The sequence below is a fragment of the Meles meles genome, chromosome 2 (assembly GCF_922984935.1).
Source record: "Meles meles chromosome 2, mMelMel3.1 paternal haplotype, whole genome shotgun sequence".
NCBI classification, from domain to species: Eukaryota; Metazoa; Chordata; class Mammalia; order Carnivora; family Mustelidae; genus Meles; species Meles meles.
The window spans coordinates 196,383,730-196,408,205 of record NC_060067.1 but is presented as its reverse complement, the minus strand read 5'-3'; the positions used below and the strand labels follow the sequence as shown (position 1 = coordinate 196,408,205).

General features: G+C 41.0%; 1 protein-coding gene across 1 annotated transcript in view; it reads left to right on the top strand.

Annotated features, from left to right (window-relative positions):
* WWC2 (WW and C2 domain containing 2) overlaps positions 1-24,476 on the top strand; it is a 205,435-nt gene that overhangs the window by 153,599 nt on the left and 27,360 nt on the right. The window contains exons 15-19 of the mRNA XM_045997408.1: positions 1,484-1,676; positions 3,669-3,833; positions 13,609-13,736; positions 22,080-22,278; positions 23,496-23,660. Of these exons, the coding sequence (XP_045853364.1) occupies positions 1,484-1,676; positions 3,669-3,833; positions 13,609-13,736; positions 22,080-22,278; positions 23,496-23,660 (850 nt within the window). The remainder of the gene's footprint in view (positions 1-1,483; positions 1,677-3,668; positions 3,834-13,608; positions 13,737-22,079; positions 22,279-23,495; positions 23,661-24,476) is intronic.

Here is a 24,476-nt window from a genome sequence, read left to right as displayed (position 1 = left end):
AGCCAATCACAGTCACTCTCGCTTTCCTCCCGGAAAGTCACAAACAAAGTACCCCTGGGGTAGGGTGCCAGCCAGCACAGTTCAGGACCCGGGGCTGTCCTCAGGCAGTGAGTGCAGCGGGCTCGGATGCGCCCAGCTCGCGGGCACTTACTCATCTGACTGGTCTGCGCCTTCCTGAGATGTCTAGGGCCGTGTTCCTAAGCCCCTACATGAAAGCCTCGGTCTAAATCAGGACACTGCCAAAAGGGAAGTTTCGTAAAAGTGATCCAGGGATGTGTGGAGGCCCCCGCCCCCAACCTCAAAATTTACTTTCTGGTTATTAATTACACGAGGCAGAGCTACCCTCCAGCTGGTGGGCTCCTGCCTCCAGTGTGGCGAGACCCCGCCTACAGCAGAATGCAAGGACGAGTGTCCTGACCTTCTTCCCCTGCTGCCTCTGGTGGAAATGTGTTGGGGTCCCGGAAGTGGTTAGGCCACTGGCACAGAGGGAAACTGAGGTCTGGAGGGGCAGAAGATGGCTTCCCTCCATTCCAGCTCTGCAGCCGTACTCCCCTCCTGGCTTTCGGAAAGATTTCTTCTGCCCCATCTCCAGCCTTAACAGCAGCCGAGCAAGGCGCCGCAGTCCCCAGGCTGACTCTCCATAGTCGGTTTTTATATTCTGATAATTCCATAATTGTACATACTGCGTCATCAATTTTCTATTCCGATATAAAAATACAGAAATAGTAGGACATCCCTCAGTCCTGCCTGGGAATTTACAGTTTTCATAATCGGAGAAAGGCGTCTTTTAGAATAGGAATCAGATCAGCCCAGAATTGGGGTGGGGGGCAGATTTAATGGGCTTTTTCTTTCTGGGATTTAAAAGAAAATACCTCGGGCCGTTTCTAGGAATTGTGAACCCGCGTGTAACGTGTGCTTAGAAAAATCACCTGCACATAGTATGAGAAGTTACTGGTTTTCTTTAACTCTCCCTTTGAATTTTTACAAAGCTTACAAACTTTTACAACTCTCCCTTTGAAATTTTACAAAGTTTCGTTATTGAAACTTTCGTGATCCTCGACAGGAGATTTGTAAGTTTCCTTCACAGTAGTCTACTTCGCTGTTCTTTTTTGCTCGTAGGGTAGTGTAGTCCAGTCCTGGGAAATGATCACCAGCACCCCCTGTTTAACTCTCGGGGGTGAAGATTCTTTGGGACAAAATTGGCTTTGCATGATCCCATCTTCCCGGACTCAGAAAACTTTACTTCGGAATTGGCTGTCCCCGGGCGGGTGGGACGTTACATTCATCCGCCCCGTGGATTTTTTTCCTCCCCTCCCCTGCCCGGTCATGTCTTTGCTGCAGCCCTGGGCTGAGTGGCAGGCGCAGGGCACTGTGGGCTCGGGTGGGTGGAGGACCGAGCCTTCTCTCTGCCGCTGGGCGCGGTCGGACGGGCTCTGGCGTCGTCTGAGTTCCAGTGAAATCCTTTCACTCTTGCTCTTCGCAGCTACTTCAGGGTTGCTCTGCTGCCCTCCTCAGCGGACGTCAGCTGTCTGTTTCGCACAAAAGTCCATCCGGCCACAGAATGCATCTTATTCAACGACGTGTTCAGAGTGGCCATTTCCCAAACGGCCTTACAGCAGAAGACGCTGAGAGTGGACCTTTGCTCTGTTAGCAGACACCGGAGTGAAGAATGCCTGGTAGGTCATTTCCCAGGCCCCGTCCCCACGGAAGGCCCGGGGTGGGGTGTGTATGCTGAGAAGAGCTCTCTAGACGCCCCTGCGCTGGGCCTGACACCCCACAGATCTGCCTGGACCTCGGGCACAGCAGCGATGCTCTCATTTGTTTTTATTTGAAGCGGGGATTTCTGGTTTTCATTCTCTTATTCAAGACCTCTCCGTTCTGCTTATTAATTGTGATTTTCTGTAAAATCTATCTCCCGTTTTGCCCTGTGACCTCTGTCCTGATGATCACTCTGAAGCATGCGTACTACTCCCAACATGAGTCTTGTGCTGGGCGTTTTATGTACATTATCTCATTTAATCCTCATGACGGTCTCAGGGAAGAGGTATGAGTACCCCTCTTTTCAGAAGAGGTAGTAAGTCTAGGGTCACACAGCTGGTGAACGATGGAGCCGGAGATCAAAAAGACATCCCACACGTCATTCACTGTTGTAAGTCTAAATTAAGCAGGAGACTGAGTGTCCGGTCCCTTTATTATATTCTTCCTAGCCCTGGTATTATAGCTTCTAGGAAGACTTAAATGTTGCTTTTTAGAGCAATATGATGTTTCAGTGCTAATAATGCAGGAGACGTCACCTATAACTAATGGTGAGTTTAACACGCCCTTGTACATAACAACCAAAAAACCATGACACACCGGAAAAGGGACACAGGATGGTCAGATGCAGGCAGCGAGGGGCTGCCCGTGTGTCCAAACAGTAGCACGGGTTTCGGGTTGAACTTTTCTCTGCAGTACAGTCAGAAGCACAAAAACACGCTTCGTGATGAACAAAGTTCATAAGGGTGATAGATTTCTTATAAGTATTTCCTTTTCTTGGTGTGAAAAAAATATTTGATAATATTACGTGGCAGGAAAAAGAGAAGCAAAGATAGCAGACTCATGAGGCTAGCAGATTGCTACAGTAGATTTGTGTGTCAGAAGCTCCTTAAAGTTAGTGAATATGTTAATTAATAGCCTTTAAAAAAATGGTACCATTTAATTAGATTCTGGCTCATATATGTCATTTGCTGGAATATGAAAACTTTTCTTGACATTCTGCAAACCCGAAGAAAAATTTTGCTACCTGGTCTCTCATTTAAGAACCACAGTAAGATTTTTATTTGTTTTTGTTTTGTTTTGTTTTAAGATTTTATTTATTTGTTTGAGAGAGAGACAGAAATAGTGGCAGAGAGCATGAGTGGGGAGGAGAGGGAGAAGCAGGTTTCCACTAAGCAGGAAGCCCGACATGGGGCTCGACCCCGGGACCTTGGGATCATGACCTGAGCCGCAGGCAGATGTTTAAACAACTGAATCACCCAGGTGCTCCTGGTTTTTGAATTTTATACTGGATAATGGGTTTTTGTGAGTAATAATCAAATGACTCTTACAGTGTATTGTGAGAGCTATTATGATTTATCCTTAGTTGTTTATTTTTTGGAAGATTTTTTTTTTTTTTAAGATTTTATTTATTTATTTGACAGACAGAGATCACAAGTAGGCAGAGAGGCAGGCAGAGAGAGAGGAAGGGAAGCAGGCTCCCCGCAGAGCAGAGAGCCCGATGCGGGGCTCGATCCCAGGACCCTGGGATAATGACCTGAGCCGAAGGCAGAGACTTTAACCCACTGAACCACCCAGTTGTTTATTTTTTAAATTATTTTTTGACTTTTCATTAAAAAATACAGAGTTGCATCCTTAAGTTGCATCCTTAAGTCATTAGGTTTTAGCAAAAGAGTACCTCACAAAATAATCCTAGGGTTAGCTTTTAGTTTCTAGATTGGGGTTATTTCTTACTTCGCCACACCTTCAGGTTAAAAAAAAAATCCACCAATTCTTTATATCATGACTATTGCATTTTTTAAACCCTAAAACAGGTTTGCCCAATAATCTTAATTACACGAGAGGAATCAAATATGAATTTAAACATTTTATTTTCTCTTGTTTTCTCCGCCCACCCCTTTCGTTTCGCGCAGGCCGGAACTCAGATCAGTCTGGCTGATTTACCATTTTCCAGCGAGATGTTCACTCTGTGGTATAACCTGCTTCCTTCCAAGCAAATGGCTTGCAAAAAGAATGACGAAGGAAATGAGGACTCTGTATTTCAAACAACTCAGTCATTAATAGATGCGATAGACTTGGTGAGTCCGAATTGGAGTGTAAAGGCTGACTCAAGGAAATAATGTGGAATGTGTAATGTTGTGGTACCGGCCTGTTCCCAGTCACCTTCACTACCCTTCCTCCCCCGGCTTCCCCCTTCCTTGCAGCTTCCCAACAACTCAAAACCAGAAAGAAAGATAATTTCCAGCTTTGTTTTAGGTATAGTTTATAAAAGAACCACTCGTCTCTGCTCACACTTCCTTCCATCAGAATAAACTGATGCAGAGTCATAGTGGGGTTAGGAGACCCTGGAAAACCTTTCGCTTTAAATTTATACTTTTATTTATTTATTTATTTATTATTTTTAAAGATTTTATTTATTTATTTGACAGACAGAGATCACAAGTAGACAGAGAGGCAGGCAGAGAGAGAGGGGGAAGCAGGCTCCCCACTGAGCAGAGAGCCTGATGCAGGGCTCGATCCCAGGATCCTGAGATCATGACCTGAGCCGAAGGCAGAGGCTTAACCCACTGAGCCACCCAGGCGCCCCTAAATTTATACTTTAATATGTTGTGCTCAGGTTATACATTCAGAACTTGGATCATTTGCAGCCGTTAAATGACTAAGGCTAAAGATTGTCTTGGTCGCTATCTGTTACATCAGTAAAGCCATAAATATTTTCTGTCAAGTTTGTTATAAACCAACAGGTCATCCACATTCAACACTTCTAAAAATTTACAGAGGGGGCATTCTGGGAAGCCATTCATCACTGACTTGGCGTCTGTGAACGTGGTTACCAAGTTCAAGTGCATGTTCGGTTATCTCTGAGGAAAGAGTTCACTGAGCAGAGGCAGATAATCACTGGTCATCTCTTGGGGTGGTGAAAGGGAAGCAAGAGTGCCGGTCAAGCTTGTGTCACACGCCCCAGTTTGTGGTCGAGCTAAGGGAGGCACACGGGATGATGAAATCGGACTTGGACTTTGGAGAGCGCCGATGGGATGGTCCCATTGTGGGTAGATTTTTTTAACAGCTTGATGCAGTGTAATTCACATACCATGTGGTTCCTCCATGGAAAACGTACAGTTCACCCGTCCGAAGCACACCGTTCAGTGGTTTTTAGTGTATTCACGGAGCTGGTCACCGTCACCACGACGTAGTCTTCTAACATTGTCATCATCCCAGAAAGATTCCCTCTACTCCTGAGCAGTGGCCCTCCATCCTCCCTAAGGCCTTTCCCCCGAGGCAACCACTCGTCCTTCTGCCTCAGTAAATTTGCCTACTATGGACATTTCACATACATGGAATAATACTTCTCCAACTTAGCATCGCGTTTTCAGAGTACCTCCGTACATTAGCGGGTGTTCGTACCCCATTCCCTTATCGTTCCGAAGAATGCTCTATTACGTGGATAGACCAGCTTTTGTTTATCTGTTCATCAGTACATGGGCGTTTGGGCTGTTTCTGCTTTTTGACTATTAATACCGCTGCCGTGAACATCTGTTTGTTAAGACATACGTTTTTGTTCCTCTTTGGCATCTGTACCTAGGGGGACCTACTGGGTCATAGCTCTGTGTTTTAACATTTCGAGGAGCTGACAAGCTGTCTTCCACAGTGGGGGCACCGTTTCCACCCTCACCAGTGTGCGCGGGCTCCTGCCAGCCCAGCTTGGCCGCACGTTTTTACTCTGTCTTTCTGATTTTGGCTAGGCGGTGTGAGGTGCTTGTTGGGGTTTTGATGTATAGTTCCCTAATGACTCCTGATACTGAGCACATTTTCATGGACTTATGGGCCATTGGTATATTTTTAATTTTTTTTTTGAGAGCTGCCTATTTGGATCTTTTGTGTTTTAGATGACTTCTTCATCTTTTCACTATTTCACTTGATTATCTCTTTATTATTTTATTATTAAGTTATAAGAGTTCCTCATATATTCTTGATACAATAAATGACTTGCAGATATTTTTCTCTCATTCAGTGGGTTTTTATTCACTTTCCTGGTGGTTTTGTTTGCAATACGAGATTGTAAATTTTGATCAAAGTCCAGATTGCCTGTTTTTTTTTTTTTTCTTGCATTGCTTGTGCTATGGTGTCCTATCTGGAAAGACTTCGCCCAGCCGAACATCATAAAGATTTAGTCCTGTGTTTTCTTCTGAGAGTTTGAAAGTTCCGTGTTATTTGTAGGGCTCTGATCCTTTTGAGTTTTTCTTCCTGTGTGATGTGAGGAGTAGGTCCAATTCCATTTTCTTGTAGGTGGTTATGCAATTGCTCGCAGTACTGCTTAATTGAAAACACGAATCTTTCCCCACTTGGTACCCTTGCTGAAAGCCATGTTAGTACGATCCTTTATACTTCTGAACTCTAAATTCTGTTCTGTTAACCTGTATGCTGTCTTTATGCCAACATCACAGTATCACAATGACTGTAGCTTTGTAGTTACTTTGAAATAGGAACATATGAGTCATCCAGCTTTGTTTTTCTTTTTAAAGATTGTTTGGGCTATTTGGCTCTCTTGAATTTCCATATGAATTTTAATATCAGTTTGTCAATTTCTGCAAAAAAAAAAAAGGGGGCAGCTAGGATTTTTAATAGATTGCTTTGAGCCTGTAGATTAATTTGGAGGGTATTGTCATCTTACCATTTTTAAGTCTTCTGATCATGAATACGGGCTATCTTCCCATTTATTTGGGTCTTCATTAACTTCTTTCAAAAAATATTTTGCCCTCTTCAGAGCCCAAAATCTTACATCTTTGGTTAATTTTATTCTTTTTGATGTTATTGTAAATAGAACTGTTTTCTTAATTTCATTTTCAGATTATTCATTGCACAATTGAGTTTGACTCCTGTCTTGCATCTTACAACCTTACTGGCCAGGTTTATTAGGTCAAATAGTTTTTTTGTGGATTTCCTAGGATTTCTCATAGGTAAGATTCTGTCTTCTGCAAATAGAGTTGGTTTTTCTTCTTTCTTTCCAGTTGCCTTTTATTTCATTTTCTTGTCCCTTCGCCCTGGCTAGAACTTCCATTTTGATATCGCAAGAAGTGGTGAGAGCAGACATCCTTGTCATAGATGTGATCTTAGGCGGAAATTTTCAGTTTTTCACCATTACGTATCATACGTAACGTGCTGTGGTTTGTTGTAGCTGCCCTTCGTCGAGTGGAGGGAAATCCGTTTCCTAGTTTGTTGAGTGTTTTATTGTAAAAGCTGTGGGTTTAACTGGTGCTTTTCTGGCTCTGTTGAGATGACATGTGGTTTTTATCCTTTATTCTGTTCATATGGTTTATTGATTTTCAGATGTCAAAGCAACATCGATTCCTGGGATAAATCCCACTTGGTCATAGCGTGTAATCCTTTTTATGTTATTAATTTAGTTTCCTCGTATTTCATTGAGTATTTTTTTTCCTGTATTCATAGTTTTCTCCTGATGTCTTTGGTTTCAACATCAGAGTAATGTTGGCCTCAGGGAACGAGTTTAGGAAGTATTCCCTCATCATCAGTCTTTTGGAAGAGTTTGAGAAGAATTGGTATTATTCTTCTTAAAATGTTTGGTAGAGGGGCGCCTGGGTGGCTCAGTGGGTTAAAGCCTCTGCCTTCGGCTCAGGTCATGATCCCAGAGTCCTGGGATCGAGCCCCACATCAGGCTCTCTGCTCTGCAGGGAGCCTGCTTCCTCCTCTCTCTCTGCCTGCCTCTCTGCCTAGTTGTGATTTCTCTCTGTCAAATAAATAAAAAATATTTAAAAAAAAAATGTTTGGTAGAACTTGGCAGTGAAACGCTCTGGGTTTGGACTTTGGGAAGGTTTTTGTTTACTAATTCAATCTCTTACTTGTTATAAGTCTACTCAGAACTTTGTTATAATGTCACTTTGAGTAGTTTTGTGTCTTTCTAGAATGTGTTCATTTATCTAGGTTGTCTGACTTGTGGGCAAACAGTTGTTTGTAGTAACCCTTATAATTCATTTTTTTTCTGTGGATTTGATGGTGATATTCCCTCTTTGTCTCCTAGTTTCAGTAATTTGAACTTTGTCTCTATTTTTCTTGGTTAATTTAGCTAAAAGTTTTTACTTTTTTGAATCTTTTTGAAGAATCACCTCTTGGTTTCACTGATCTCTAATATTTCTCTATCTGCTATGTCATAAATTTCTACTCTGTCATTATTATTATTATTATTATTATTATTATTATTATTATTAGAGAGGGGCAGGGAGGAGGGGCAGAGGGAGAGGGAAAGAGAAAATCTTAAGCAGGCTCCAGGCTCAGTTGGAGCCCGACATGGGACTCCATCTGACAATCCTGTTTTTTGTTGTTTTTTTGTTTTGTTTTTTTTTAGAGAGAGAGAGAGTAGTCTTTATTATTTCCTCCCTTCTGATTACTTTAGGTTTACTCTTTATCCATTTCCTAAGTTATAAGTTTAGGTTATAGATTCGAGATCATTCTTCTGCTTTGACACAGGCACTCCTAGCTATAAATCTCTTGCTGAGGGCTGCTGGAGCAGTGTCTTACCAACTCTGGTATGTCTTCATTTTCATTCATCTCTACGTGTTTTCTGATTTTTCCCTGTGACTTCTTTGACTCATTGATTATTTAAGAATGTGTGAATTTCCACATCCTTGTTACTTCTTATGATTTCCTTGTGTTATTGATTTTTTTATGTCATTACAATGTGGTCATAGAACATACTTTGTAGGATTTCAGGCCTTCTAAGTTTCCTGAGGCTTGTTTCATGGCCTAGCATATGCTACCATTCCTGGAGAATGTTCCATGTGCCCTTGGGAAAGTGTGTGCTCTGCTTTTACTGGCTGAGTATTCTACAGGTGTTTCTCAGGTTCACAGCGTTGTCATCTTATTCTAATCTCACTTTAACTCGTTTCTTTTGTGGAGAGGAATGATGAAGAGATTTCAACAGAGTGTACAAAGGTATTGTGAATGTGAATTTTCCAGGGAATTTCCACAAAGTCAGCATACCTGTGTAGCTACCACACAGGGTATAGTGCATTCCCAGGAACCCCAGAATCCTCCCTTGTGCCCCATTTAGTCATTACCACTCTCCCCTAAAGATCATCTCCATCCTGACTTCTGTCTTTGAACTTGATATAATGGAATCATTCAGTGCATGTTCTTTCGTGTCTGGCATCTCCTGTTCCGCAATAGGTTTGTGCAGGTCACCTGTGTTGTTTTGTGTAACTTTAGTTCATCCATGCTCTGTGCTGCGAGAGAGGTCTTGTATAGTTCTATCACTTTCTTTATCCATTCTGCTGTCGATGGACATTTGAGTTTCTGATTCGGGGGCTGTTATGAGTAGTGTTGCTGTTAGTATCTCCTACATGTTTATCTTCTTTATTTTAGCCGTTGTGATAGATAGATAGATAGTACTCTCCTGTTTTTTGCATTTCCCTGATTATAATGTTTAATGGCCAGATCAATGTCATCTTTTGTGAAATATCTGTGCAAGATTTTGCCCATTTTTCTATTGGATTCTCTTTTTTTTAATAGGTTGGTAACAGTTCTTAATTTTAGACTTGAGTGTTTTGTCCAATAGGTTTTGTTTTTTTGCAAATATCTTTTAATATTCTGTGGCTTGCCTTTTCATTTTCTTAATGTTGTCTTTTGGTGAATGGAAGAAGGACTCGGGCTTAACGTAGTCTTACTTATCAATTTTTCCCGTATGCTCAGTACTTTCCTTTGCTATTTAAGAACTATTCACCTACCCCAGAATCATGAAGATGCTTTACTGCATTGTCTTATAAAAGCTTTATTGCCTTACTGTTCACATTTAGATCTAAATTCAACTGGAATTATTTTTTGTATAAGTTGTGAGGTAGGGGTCAAGATTGCTTTCTATCCATGTCATAGCTCATTGACCCAGCATCATTTGCAGAAAAAAATTTCTTTCCCAGCTGCATGACAGTGTCATCGTTGTCATAGGTCCAGTGACCTGCACATGGGGGAATCTGTTCATGGGTATCCTGGTCTATTCTGTTGGCATAGTTGTCTACCTCTGTAGAAAATACTATACTTTTTTCAAAGTATAGGCCTTGCAAAGTGAGGCCTTGCAATTATTCATCATTTAGAATGATTTTTGAGGCTATTTATAGATAATCACTATCAGATTAAAGAAATTTCTTAATCTTTCTAGTTTGCTGAGGCTTTCTATTATGCATGGATATTGAATTTTATCAAACATTTTTACTGTTTACTTCTTAGATTGATTACATGATTGTTCTCTTTTATTCTCTTAATGTGGTGGATTATACATTGATTGACTTTTGAATGTTAAACCACCCTCGGATTCCTAGAATGGGACAGACTTCATTGTGGTGTATCTGATATATGTTTTTATATATGTTGCTGGATTTGATTTCTTGATTTTGTGTTTGAGTTTTCTTTTACGTTCATGAGGGAAATTAGTCTTTAGTTTTCTTTTTTTGTAATGTCATTTTTTGATATGAAAGTTTTACAGGCTTCATAATATAAGTTAGAAAGCATTCCTTTTTTACTCTCCACAGAAGGCTTTTGTGAGATGGGTGTCATATCTTCCTTAAATATTCAGAAGAATTCCCAAGAAAATTCACCAGCCCAGCCTGTAATTTTCTTTTGAGAAGCAACCTTTCTCAACTAAGGCTCTGCAAAGGAAGTAATGTTTTCAGTGTTTCAGATGTTTTCAATGACTACTTCCTTATTTGTCCCAAGGATGACATGTAACTTATGGCATTCTAGGTGTTGTTTTGTTTTGCTTTAATATAATGGATATTAGAGGTTATTAGACTTAATTCTCACAGAATCTCAGTTGAAAAGGGCTGGTGAAATGTTTTTTAATTACAGATTCAATTTCTTTATTACACATAGGACTACTCCAGGTTTCTGTACTAACATTCATTTTAGTAAAAGTAGTATTTTCTATAGGATTTGTCTGTTTTATCTATATTACCAAAAATTTGGCAAAGTTATTCATGATACCTTCTTATTTTTATATATGCAAGGACTTTGCTATGTTCTCTGTTTTGTTTCTGACATGGGTAATTCTTACCATTTCTATTTTTTCTCCCTCTTGCCAGGGACTTGTCAGGTGTTTTATTTTATTCAAAGAAACAACGTTTGGCCTCATTGATTTTTTTTTTCTATTTATATATGTGTTTTCTATTTTGTTAATTCTGCTCTTTTATTATTTCCTTGCTTCTACTTTCTTTAGGTTTAATATGCTGTATTTTTTCCTTCTTGAGTTAGATCACTGTTTAGCAACCTTCTTTACCCATATATGCATTTAGGGCTAAAAAATTCTTTTTGAGCATAGCTTTGGCTGTTTTTCACCAGTTTGATAATATGAGATTATTAAAATATGCTACCATTCCTGAATTTTAAATAGTTTATAATTTCCACTGTAATTTCTTTTTTGGTCTATGAGGTTTTTTTAGAAGTATGTTTACTTAATTCCCAAACAGTGGGGTTTTCTACTTACCTTTTTATTATTGATTTCTAGCTGTATTTCACTGTTTTCAGGGACTAGAGTATATACTCTTCAATCATACAGAATATTAACCCTGCTTTATGGCTTAGAATGTGGTCAATTTTGGTAAAAGTTCTGTGTGTTGTCGAAAAGAATGCATTCTGCAGGTCAAGTTTGTTCATTTTGTCCTTCAAATCCTCCACATTTACTGGTTTTTCAGTTCTCTTATTTTACCAATTGTTGAGAGATATATTAAAATCTCCCAACTTATGATTATAGACATCTGTTTCTCCTTTTAGTTTGTTAGTCTTTGCTTTCTGACTTTTGTGTCTATATTCTTAGATAAATATAAATTTAGCATTGTGTTGTAGCTTTCTGTTCAACTGGCCCTTTTATTGTTATAAAATGTCCCACTTTATTTGTTCTAATTTTTAAAAATCTGTCTGGTGTTCATAAAGCTATCTCAGCCCCCTTTTTTGGTTAGTGTTTTCACAGTTCTTTTTCCATCCTTTTACTTTCAACACTTCTGAATTCTTTGATTGAAAGTGTTTCACTTATAAGCAGTATAGAGTTGGTTTTGGTTTATTATCCAGTCTTAAAATCTTTACCATTTAATGGAAATACTTAGTTCGTTTACATTTAATGCTATTAGTGATATATTTGGGTTTGACCCTATTTTCTTGTTGTTTGTTTTCTTTCAGTACTATCTTTGATTCCTCGTTTTCCTTCTTTTGGATTAGTCAATTATTTTTACATTTCATTTTCCTCATTTTTACATTTCTTTGTTCCTCATTTTCCTTCTTTTGGATTAGTCATTTATTTTTTTACATTTCATTTTCCTTCCTATTAGATCATTAGTAATACAGTCTTTTATTTTTTACTGTATCCCTAGTGATTACAGCATGTATCCTGGCATTATTAGAAGCTACCTTAAATTAATGCTTTTACTTTTTCCCACACAATATAAGAGTTTTAAAAGATTTTATTTATTCCTTTTCCTCCTCCTGTGAAATTATTGGTCATGTATTTTAGGTACGTATATTTTAAATCCTACAAAGTATTATTGTTTTATTGACAGTCGATACTCATGTAGATTTCCCCACATCTTTACCCTTCGTGGTGTATTTCCTTTCTTTCAGCATTAGTATGCTTCCATTTGGGCATTTTCCTTCCACCTGAAGAACTCCCTCTGGTATTTCTTCCAGTGCAGATCTCTCAGTGTCTTACTTTCCACTTGTGAAGGACTTTCTTTCTGCATATTCAGAATTGTAGGTGGGCAGTTAATTCTCTAAACACATTGAAGATACCATTTTGTTGTCATCTGGTGTCCTTTGGTTCTGTTGAGCTGCTGGAGAACAGCTGATCTTTCCAAAGTAATGCATCTTTTTTTCACTGTTCATTTCTCTCTTTCTTTGGTTTTCAACAACTTCACTCAGATGTGCTAATGTGGTGTCCTTTCTGTATACACTGGTGAAATTCTTCATCATGTCATCAGTTTCCGTGAACATGCTAATTGTGAAAACTTAAATTCCTTCTCTGAATACCTGCATTATATGGATCACCTGTAGACCTGCCTCTTTCATCTCATCTTTTGCTGGTCTTGGCCTTCAGTCATTCACTGGATCCTGTTTCTGGTGGATGCTGGATATTATGTATGAAGAATGATGGAGGCTCTGGCTGATACCTTGCTCCGGAGAGGATTTAATGTTCTTCCAGAAGGCAGGTTACAGATCACCTGGATCACGTGGAGGACCTGGGTTCCAAGTTTCCTCTCCCCAGGGAAAAAAAGACCTGGGACCATAAAGAAACTGAAGTATCTGCTTCCTGTTTTAGCCTCCTCACAGCTGGGTTTTATTTGGTTTCTCACCACTTGCTTTCACATACGCCACTTAGGAACGGCAAATAGCACACCAAGAATATTGTACCAGTACTGGACTCACTGCGGTTCCTCTCTCTGGCCCATTGCGCACTGCCCGCCATGGTGGTTCCGCTCCGTTTTCATCTTTGCATCCTACCGATACTGCCAGTGTTCTGCACAGCCACAAGTTTAGCCTATACGCCCCACCGCTAGAGCTGACGCATGTCCCCAAGGGAGAAGAGTGGCAATGACGTCACTTCACCCCTTGGCACTTCTCTCCTCCCTGGGATCTTGGCCTCTAGTCCTGATTGCCTGTGATGTTCTTTAAAACAGCTGGGGGTTTGTTTATTTGTTGCTTTTTGTTTTATTTTATTCAGCTTCCATATTGTTCTCAGGAGGAGGAGTAGGTCCTGTACTACCTTCTTTTTCACCACTGGAAGCTTACGTCCCCACCTGATGAGTTTTTAAATCATTTCTCACAGTAGATCATGTTCATTGCCATATGCTTTCTACTCCCCAGGACGCCGTGTCAGCCTTACTTGCAAGAACATCAGCCGAGCTCCTGGCTGTGGAACGGCAGTTAGCACGGGAAGAAGAAGAAGAAGAACCAGGGCAGGAAGAAGAGCAACGAGGTCCAGATGGAGACTGGTAAACACAGTTGTTTCCTTTTGCTCTCCGGGAACTCAAAGAGGATGTGTTTCGTTTCTTATAAGAAACTTTCAGGGGGCTTTCTTAGGTTCAGATCTTGCCCTGGAATTTTGGAAAGCAGCACCATGGCAGGGAGGCGTCACTGAAGGAAAGACCCTCTTCGGTCATTAGAGAGTCAAAGAGGGCAACAGTGACATTGGGGATGGCGTTAGAGTGAGCAGAGGAAGGAGGTTCTTTGTTCCTGCCTCCTTAAGTTCTGACACTCTTTCCAGAGCTGTTTTCAATCTTAAATCTAAAAAGACCTGTTTCGAAAGGTGTGGTAGTATATTGTCCACTCATACATAAATTTAAAAACTTACTTTCTTTTTCCTTAAGCTACCAGAAGTACCATTGTAGCATTTAGGTTTGGGCGAGTGAGAGCACACATCCTAGAAAACAGCTTCAGAGCAGTCACTGTCCATTTGTTTCCATGTCCATCTTCTTTTCCTGCTCCCGTCTCAGTCTCTACACCACCACTCTTGAAAAAACAAATGTTACTGTAGTTTTTGTCTAGATTCACATACATACATAGAAGTGTCGTGAGCAAGATGGTGGAGAGGTAGGAGACCTAAATTTTCATCTGGTCCCAGGCATTCAGCTAGATAGTTCAAACCATTCTGAACACCTGGAAACTCAATAGATCGAAGAGAAGAAGAGCAGCAATTCTATGGCAGCAAAAGCAACCACTTTCTGGAAGGTAGGACGTGTGGAGAAGTGCATCCCAGGTAATATACAGGAAAATAGACCTCAGCAGGTAGGGAGCCTCCATCAGTGGGCCCCCAGCAAGACTGAGAGAGCGGCAGAGCACGAAATAGAACTTTTAGAAGTCTGCTCCACAGAGGGACATCACTCCAGAGGCTAAGTGGAGCGTGGAGCCCTCGTGGGGACAGTGTGGTCTCGGGACCCTCGGGGTCACAGAACGACCGGGAGTACCCACATGCAGCAGAGCTCCTAGGTATTGGATCAGGGAGGCTGGCTGCACAGACAGAGCCAAGGAGGTTGGCTCTCAGCTCAGGGTTGCCATAAACCGTGATCCAAAGCACATTCAGGCCACTGCTCTTCTAGCAGGGATCCCAACAAGTGGCAGATCTGGAGAGACACCCCACCCCCGCCCCGAGGAACAGCACAGGAGTGCTCTGTAGGAATCTGCTGGGTTTGGAGACTCCAAATGGGGCAGTGCACCAGAGATAGAAACACTTGCTCACAGGCTGGGTGAGCACAAAGCATGACTGGAGACCAGGGAAACAGGAGGGATTGACTGCTTTTCTCTGAGGGCACACTGAGGAATGGGACCCTAAGCTCTCCACTCCTCTGGCCAGAGATTGGGAGGCCGCCATCTTCATTTCTGTTCTCTAGAGCTCTATGGAAAGCATTCAGGGAACAAAAGCTCCAAGAGTGAACCTGAGCAGATTACTTAGCCCCGCCCCGGCAAGGGTGGTGCAATTCCACCTCGGGCAAAGACATTTGAGAATCTCTGCAACAGGCCCCTCCCCCAGAAGATCAGCAAGAACATCCAGCCAAGACCAAGTTTACTGATGAATGAGAACTGCACAACTCCAGCACTAGGGGAATATACATAGAATTCATGTCTATTTTCCCCTGATTGTTAAGTCTTTCAAAGTTAAATTTTTAAAATTTTCTTTCTTTCTTTTTCTTTTTTTTTAAATTTTTCCTCTTTCCTATTTTAACCAACATTTGATCTTATCAATACCTTTCCAGCTTCTTATCTAATCAATTCCTTTTTTAAAATCTTAATTTTCATCTTTACAGTCATCACTTATCCATTCATCGTATTCACACATATATAGAGAAAGAGAAATATATATAGAAATAAATAAATAAACACACACACACACACACATATTTCTCTTTCTTTAAAATTTTGGGATCCTGTTTCTTCTAACAGACCAAAACACACCCAAAATCAAGTGTGTGGCTCTGTTCTATTCACCAGCCTGATTTTTTTTTTTTTCCTTTCTTGTCCCCCCCTGGTTTCAAGTCTCTTCTGATTTGTTGAGTGTATATTTTTCTGGGGTTGTTGTTACCCTCTTAGCATTTTGTTCTCTCATTCATCTATTCTTGTCTGGACAAAATGCCAAAGTGGAAAAACTCACCTCAAAAAAAAGAACAAGAGGCAGTACCGACTACTAGAGACCTGATCAAAACAGACGTTAGTAAGATGTCAGAACTAGAGTTCAGAATGATGATTATAAAGATACTACCTGGGCTTAAAAAAAACATAGAAGATAGTAGAGAATCCCTTTCTGGAGAAATAAAGGAACTAAAATCTAATCAAGTTGAAATTTTAAAAAGCTATGAATGAGGTGCAATTAAAAATGGAGGCTCTTACTGTTAGGATAAATGAGTCAGAAGAGAGAATTAGTGATATAAAAGACCAAATGATGAAGAATGAAGAAACTGAGGAAAAGAGAAATAAACAACTATTTGTTTATTTGGATCACGAGGGGAGAATTTGAGAGATAAGTTATACGATAAGATGAAACAATATTAGAATAATTGGGATCCCAGAAGAAGAAGAAAGAGAGAGGGGGCAGAAGGTATATTGGAGCAAATTATATAAGTGGAGAACTTCCCTAATTTGGGGAAGGAAACAGTCATCAAACTCCAGGAGGCACAGAGAACACCCTCAAAATCAATAAAAATAGGTCAGCACCCTGTCATCTAATAGTAAATCTTGTAAGTCTCAGAGACAAAGAGAAAATTCTGAAAGCAGCTCAGGAGAAGAGGCCTATAACCTACAATGGCAGAAATATTAGATTGCCAGCAGACCTATCCACAGAGACCTGGCAGGCCAGAAAGGACTGGCATGATATATTCAGAGCACTAAACAAGAAAAATATGCCGCCAAGAATACTCTATCCAGCTAGGCTATCATTGAAAATAGAAGGAGAGATAAAAAGCTTCCAGGAGAAACAAAAACTAAAAGAATTTGCAAACACCAAACCAGCCTTACAGGAAATATTGAAAGGGGTCTTCTAAGCAAAGAGAGAGCCTTAAAGTAACACAGACCAGAAAGGAACAGAGACAATAACAGTTTCACAGGCAATACAATGGCACTAAATTCCTATCTTTCAGTAGTTACCCTGAATTGTAAATGGGCTAAATGCCCCCATCAAAAGACACAGGGTATCAGAATGGATTAAAAAACAAGGAGCCATCAATATGCTGTCTGCAAGAGACTCATTTTAGACCCAAAGACACCTCCAGATTTAAAGTGAGAGGGTAGAAAACCATTTACCATTCTAACAGACATCCAAAAAAAGCTGGGGTGCCAATCCTTTTATCAGACAAGTTAGGTTTTAAGCCAAAGACCATAATAAGAGATGAGGGAGGACACTATATCATACTTAAGGTGTCTGTCAAACAAGAAGATCTAACAATTTTAAATATCTATGCCCCTAACAGGGGAGCAGCCAATTATATAAACTAATTAATAAAGAAATCAAAGAAACATTTTGACAGTAATACAATAATAGTAGGGGAATTTAACACCCTCCTCACTGAAATGGACAGATCATCTAAGCAAAAGATCAACAAGGAAATGAAGGCTTTAAATGACACACTGGACCAGATGGGCATCACAGATTTAGTCAGAACATTCCATCCCAAAGCAACAGAATACACATTCTTCTCTAGTGCACATGGAACATTCTTCAGAATAGATCACATCCTGGGTCGCACATTGGATCTCAGATGGTACCTAAAGATTGGGATCATTCCCTGCATATTTTCAGACCACAATACTTTAAGACCAGAACTCAACCACAAGAAGAAAGTTGGAAAGCACTCAGATACATGGAGGCTAAAGAGCATCCTACTAAGGAATGAATGGGTTAACCAGGAAATTAAAGAAGGATTTTAAAAATTCATGAAAACAAGTTAAAATAAAAACACAGCTGTTCACAGTCTGTGGGATATAGTAAAGGCAGTCTTACGAGGGAAGTATATAGCAATACAAGCCTTTCTCAAGAAACAAGAGAGGTTTCAAATACACAACCTAACCCTACACCTAAAGGAGCAAAGAAAGCCTAAACCCAGCAGGAGAAGAGAAATAATAAAGACCAGAGCAGAAATCAGTGAAATAGACACCAAAAGAACAGTAGAACAGATCAACAAAACTAGAAGCTGGTTCTTTGAAAGAATTAATAAGATTGATAACCCCCTAGCCAGACTTATCAAAAAGAAAAGAGAAAGGACCCAGATTAATAAAATCATGAATGAGAGAGGAGAGATCACAACCAACACCAAAGAATTATAATTATAAGAGCATATTATGAGCAACTATACACCAGCAAATTAGACAATGTGGAAGAAATGGATGCATTCCTTAAGACATATAAACTACAAAAACTGAACTAGGAAGAAATAAAAAACCTGACCCATAACCAGTAAGGAGATTGAAGCAGTCATCAAAAATCTCCCAACAAACAAGAGCCCAGGGCCAGACGGCTTCCCAGCAGAATTCTACCAAACTTTTTCTCTCTCTTTTGTTTTTAAAAGATTTTATTTATTTATTTGGGGGGGGGGGCACACAGCAGGCAGAGGTGGAGAGAGAAGCAGACTCCCCACTGAGGAAGGAGCCCAATGCAGGACTCAATCTCAGGAGCCTGGGATCATGAACTGGGCTGAAGGCAGCAGCTTAACTGACTGAGCCACCCAGGTGTCCCTCTACCAAACATTTAAAAAAGAGGTAATACCTATTCTTCTGAAACTGTTCCAAAAAATAGAAATGGAAGGAAAACTTCCAGACTCGTTTTATGCATAGGCCAGCATCACCTTGATCCCCAAACCAGACAAAGACCCCCATCAAAAAGGAGAATTACAGACCAATACCCCTGATGAACATGGATTCTAAAATATTCACCAAGGTACTAGCCAGTAGGATCCAACAGTACATTAAAAGGATTATTAACCTCGATCGAGTGGGGTTTATTCCAGGACTGCAAAGTTGTCTCAACATCTGCAAATCAGTGTGATACATTAATAAAAGAAAGAACAAGAACCAAATGATCCTCTTAGTAGATGGAGAAAAAGCATTTGACAAAGTACAACATCCTTTCTTGATCCAAACTCTTCACAGTGTAGGGATAGCGGGTGTATACCTCAATATCATAAAGCCATCTATGAAAAAAACCATAGCGAATATCATTCTCAGTAGGGAAAAACTGAAAGCTTTTCCCCTAAGGTCAGGAACATGGCAAGGATGTCCACTCACACCACTGCAATTCAACATAGTAGTATAAGTCCTAACCTCAACAGTCAGACAACAAAAAGAAAGAAAAGTCTTCCAAATCGGCAAAGAAGTCAAAGTCTCACTCTTTGCAGATGATCTTATACTTTATGTGGAAAACCAAAAGACTCCACCCCAAAGTTGCTAGAACTCATACAGGAATTCATAGCACATACAGTGTCAGGATATAAAATCAGTGCACAGAAGTCACTTGTGTTTCTGTACACCAACAACAAGACTGAAGAAAGAGAAATTAAGGAGTCGATCCCATTTAAAACTGCACCCCAAATCATAAGATACCGAGGAATAAATCTAACCAAAGAGGCAAAGAATCTGTACTCAGAAGACTATAGAATACTCATGAAAGAAATTGAGGAAGACACAAAGAAATGGAAAAACGTTCCATGCTTGGATTGGAAGAACAAATATTGTGAAAATGTCTATGCTACCTAGAGCAATCTACACATTTAATGTGATTCATATCAAAATACTGTCAACTTTTTTCAAAGAAATGGAACAAATCCTAAAACATATGGAACCAGAAAAGACCCCGAATAGCCAGAGGAATGTTGAAAAAGAAAACCAAAGCTGGTGGCATCACAATTCCGGACTTCAAGCTCTATTACAAAGCTGTCATCAACAAGACAGTATGGTACTGGCACAAAAATAGACACATAGATCAGTGGAACAGAATAGAGAGCCCAGAAATGGGAGAAGATATTTGCAGATACATATCAGATAAAGGGCTAGTGTCCAAAATCTATAAAGAACTTACCAAACTCAACATCCAAAGAACAAATAATCTAATCAAGAAATGGGCATAAGACATGAACTTTATTTCTGCAAAGAAGAAATCTAAATGGCCAATAGACACATGAAAAAGTGCTCAACATCACTCGGCATCTGGGAAGTGCAAATCAAAACCACAATGAGATACCACCTCACACCTGTCAGAACTGCTGAAATTAACAAGTCAGGAAATAACAGGTATTGGCAAGGATGTGGAGAAAGGGGAACCTTCCTACACTATTGGTGGGAATGCAAGCTGGTGCAACCACTCTGGAAAACAGCATGGAGGTTCCTCAAAATGTTGAAAATAGAGCTACCCTATGACCCAGCAGTTGCACTACTGGGTATTTACCCTAAAGATACAAACGTAGTGATCCAAAGGGGCATGTGCACCCGAATGTTTATAGCAGCAATGTCCACAATAGCCAAACTATGGAAAGAACCTAGATGTCCATCAACAGATGAATGGATAAAGATGTGGTATATATATACCATGGAATACCATGCAGCCATCAAAAAACCTGAAATCTTCCCATTTGCAATTTTGTAGTTGGAACTAGAGGGTATTATGCTAAGCAAAATAGATCAGTCAGAGAAAGACAATTATCATATGATCTTTCTCATATGAGGAATTTGAGAAACAAGGCAGAGGATCATAGGGGAAGGGAGGGGAAAATGAAACAAGATGAAACCAGAGAGGGAGATAAGCCATAAGAGACTCTTAATCTCAGGAAACAAACAGGGTTGCTGGAGGGGACAGGGTGGGCAGGATAGGGTGTCTGGGTGATGGACATTGGGGAGGGTATGTGCTATGGTGAGTGCTGTGAATTGTGTAAGATGACTCACAGACCTGTACGCCTGAAACAATGCATTATATATTAATTTTTTTAAAAAGTTCTTGTTGCCGTTTTCTCTAAAAACAAATTTTAGTGAATACATCAGTTTTTAAAGTACATATGCAAAATTATTTGGATTGATTTTAATGTATACTTAGTTGCTTTTGCTGATATGTTTGAACTACTGTGAACATATGTATAGCATGCATGTTTGTAAAACTTGTTACAAGCCAACAATGATAAGATATGTCATAAGTAACAAACTCTTGGATATTTGGAAGAAGCAGCTTACTACAGTGATGCAAAAAGTGCAGATAATCTTTGTTGTTATTAGAAGCCCTTTACAATGGTTATGAATCGGTACTGCAAAAATAATAAATATGAGAGTGATTATAAGGTTCATCATGGTATTTTTAAATACCAAGCCTTCTTGGCGTATGTAAAATACAATTCGTTTCATATACATTTCAAAAAATACACTTGGTATGTAGCATAGAGGAATTTATAGCTCGCAGAATTCATTGCTAGCTGCCCCGTGCTCACTGCATGACTCCGTGTTTAATTCCTGGCGTATGCCAAGTTGTCAGAACATCACCAATCACAACGATAGCTCAGCTTTGAGTTATCAGTGGAAGAAGTGTTTCCGTTCTAAGGACATGTAACTCAACAAAGCATGAGGTATTCTAAGCCATGCCGGTACTATTGCGTTCCTGTCCGTACTGGTTATAAGGACTCCAAGCCCTATGTACCCAGTTACCATGCAGCCCCGTCCCACACCGTGGCTTTTGTTAAAGACACGATCGTATGGCATTAGGGTTCCTATGTTAGTAGCAAAACTCCCTTTACACAGGGTTTTACCCCTGCTAGCCTGTAAGCACAGTTGACAATGGATATATTTTTTTAAGATTTTATTTTTAAGTAATTTGTACACCCAATGTGGGGCTCGAACTTAAAACCCCAAGATCGAGAGTCCCAGGCTCTTCTCAATGAGCCAGTCAGGCACCCAGATAATGGAGATTTTCGGTGCTTACGTCTTCATTCACTTTTAGCAGAGTCATTCCAACCTGTTGTATGATTAACTTTATAATAAATAAACAGCTGATATCAAGGTACATTATAGTACCTTGTCGGTTTTCTTAAATGGCTGGGTTAAATTTTAGATGTGATTTTCAGACTATTTCTATTTTAATATAACAGGTCGAATAGGAACTAGGTCGAATTTCATTCATTTAACTTTCCAGTACCAGAAGTGGTGATTTTGCCGCCTGATGCTGGAGAGGCAGCTGGCGATTGTATCCTTCATGAGCATTTCAGCAGCCATTCGTGCCCCAGCCGCGGCTCGAGTCACAGTGCGTGAGCCCCGTTCACCGTGGGCACACACACCCGCCTTACCTGGGGCCTCTTTGCTCCTGTCTTGTCTCACTGCAGGTTAGCCATGCTGCGAGAGGCCTCTGATGAAATCGCGGCTGAAGAAAAGGCCGAAGTGAAGATGCCAGAAGACAGTAGCTATACGGGAGACTCGTGCTCGTGTCCGAGCGCGCCCGAAGTGGAGGAGGACACGGGCGGGGGAGAACGCAGCTGTGCTGAGGCCCGCGGGTGTCAGCCACCTGCCGGGCCACGCACCCTGGTAAGGACCCGCAGCCACTCGCTCCAACTCCCATCTCGGCTGTGATCCCGCCTTAGGATTTTGTGCAAAGCTGGTCGTCAGAGGCATTTGTGGAAATAGGCAGTGGCCAGGCTGTAAAGCTCTCCAGTGGGCCCCAAATACTCATTCCTCACTTAAATTTTATATAAGAAGATGAATAGTGCTATTTAGATCTCTATCAATGTCCTGTGAATATTCACTAAATACCATTTAGCATACTCAGCAAAAAGCATTTCAAGAATGACTACCAAATTCCAGGATAACTAGTTAATTGTATTAAGTTTTGTAAGTGTGAGTTTGTTTCCGTTTCCAACCTGAAGTAAAGGTTTAAATTTCCTCTTGGTGAGGTGGGGTTCCGGTTGCCTTCTGCTCTGGACCGTGACAAGTAGCTCGGCAGGGGGCCAGTGAAGTTAGGCAGCAGTAACTTTGCTCCTTGAGGGAGAGACCTGTTGGAGATTGCATCCCGACAGGGATGTTGGTAATGGGGTTGGTACTGGGGTCTAGGAAATTCCAGTTCTTTATTCCTGGGGGAAATAGTATTATATCCTGACCAGAGACTTCCTTCAATAAACCAGCTCGAGACAGGTGGGCATCCTTCTATGCAGTAAGATCAACAGTAAACCTCTGCCAGCTCCTGTAGAGGTTGTATTTTGAGAAACTTCTGTTTTTACTTACATTTTATTTTTTGTTACATTTCCAAAGACCCTAAAAATCCAAACTCAGCTTCACAGCGTTGCTGTTTTCAAAGATATATTCTTGCATATTCTATGGGAAACTGTAACTTGTAGTATATTTTCATTTTCTTATATGTAATTACTTATATCATTACTCTGGGGGAAAAAAACCTAATGGGATGTTGAACAGTGTTTAATGATGAACTATTCTTAGATAAGATTGTCTGCAGAACCACATTTACCCTCTGTAAAGCTCAGCCTTCCTGGTGGGGGTTTGATGGGTTAAAGGCAGCTTCTCCATTTACGCGTGACCCTGTCCTCCCCTCAGCGGGTCATTTCCTAACTCCGTGGAGAGCCCTGTGCCCGGGCTCCCATCCGGAGTAAAACCAAGCCTTGCTCTTCCCAGTGGCCCCAGTGCTGGCCAAGGCTGCATTGTAGATTGGATACTCCTTTTTGTACTGGAAGAAAGGAGAGACCGGTATCCACGCGCGTCCGCTCCTGACAAATTTCTGACTTCCGTTCCAGGTCGATAAAGAGACCAACACGGAGGAGGCCGGTGACCCCGGGGTGGCGGTTCGCCCCAAAGACCGCAGCGGCCTGAGCGCTCGGCAGCGGCCGTTCGTGCGCAGCAGCGTGATCGTGCGCTCGCAGACCTTCTCCCCGGGGGAGCGCAACCAGTACATCTGCCGGGTAAGGGGGCCGGGGTCCTGCCCTCACTCCCGCAAGTGTCCCCACCCCAGACGAGAGACCGTGTGTGGCAGTCTAAAGACTCCCGACTGAAAACGCACGTGGCTAGAACTGCTATGAAATAGACCTGAAATACCACACTCATAGGGGGCTTCTCAGTGTGGGTGTGTTTATCCTTTTCCTAAATTTGGTGTCTCATGAACTCAACGTCGTTTATTCGGCAAACGTAAAATTAAGGACCTGGCTTCTGAGTATGTTTGTACCTAGTCTGTATCTAGAAACTTCAAATGACTTGAGACTTGAATATTTTTGTATTTCTGCCATACATCATCCAAGCACGTTAATCCCGCAGAACCAAAATTGCGCTTTGGGTTTCCGAACACAAATGGGCTTTTAGTAATGCCTCTAGCCCCGGAATCGGACTCAGAGTTCTGTAGAGAATATGGTGCTATTTGCACCAGTTTGCCAAGTTGTACTGCAGAAGTAGTTATGACTTACAGTAAGATAGATTCATAATTATAAAATGGTTAAGAAAATACTTTCAGAATTCTAAATGTATTCATTCAGTTCAGGCGACGCTTGTATGAACACTTGCTGCTAAGCATGTTTCTAGACACTTGGTTGGAACTCCTCTGTGAACAGAAGAGCCCCAGAGCCCTGACCTTGCAGAGCTCACGTCCTTGTGAGTTGAGCTAGTAAACGTGAAGTTATGAAATGTCTTGGGTGGGGACCAAGTCTCTAGAAAACAGTTGAGCAAGTTAAGGGGTGTGGGGCATGGTGAAAACAAGGGTCTCTGGTTTAAGCAGGGTTCAGAGTAAA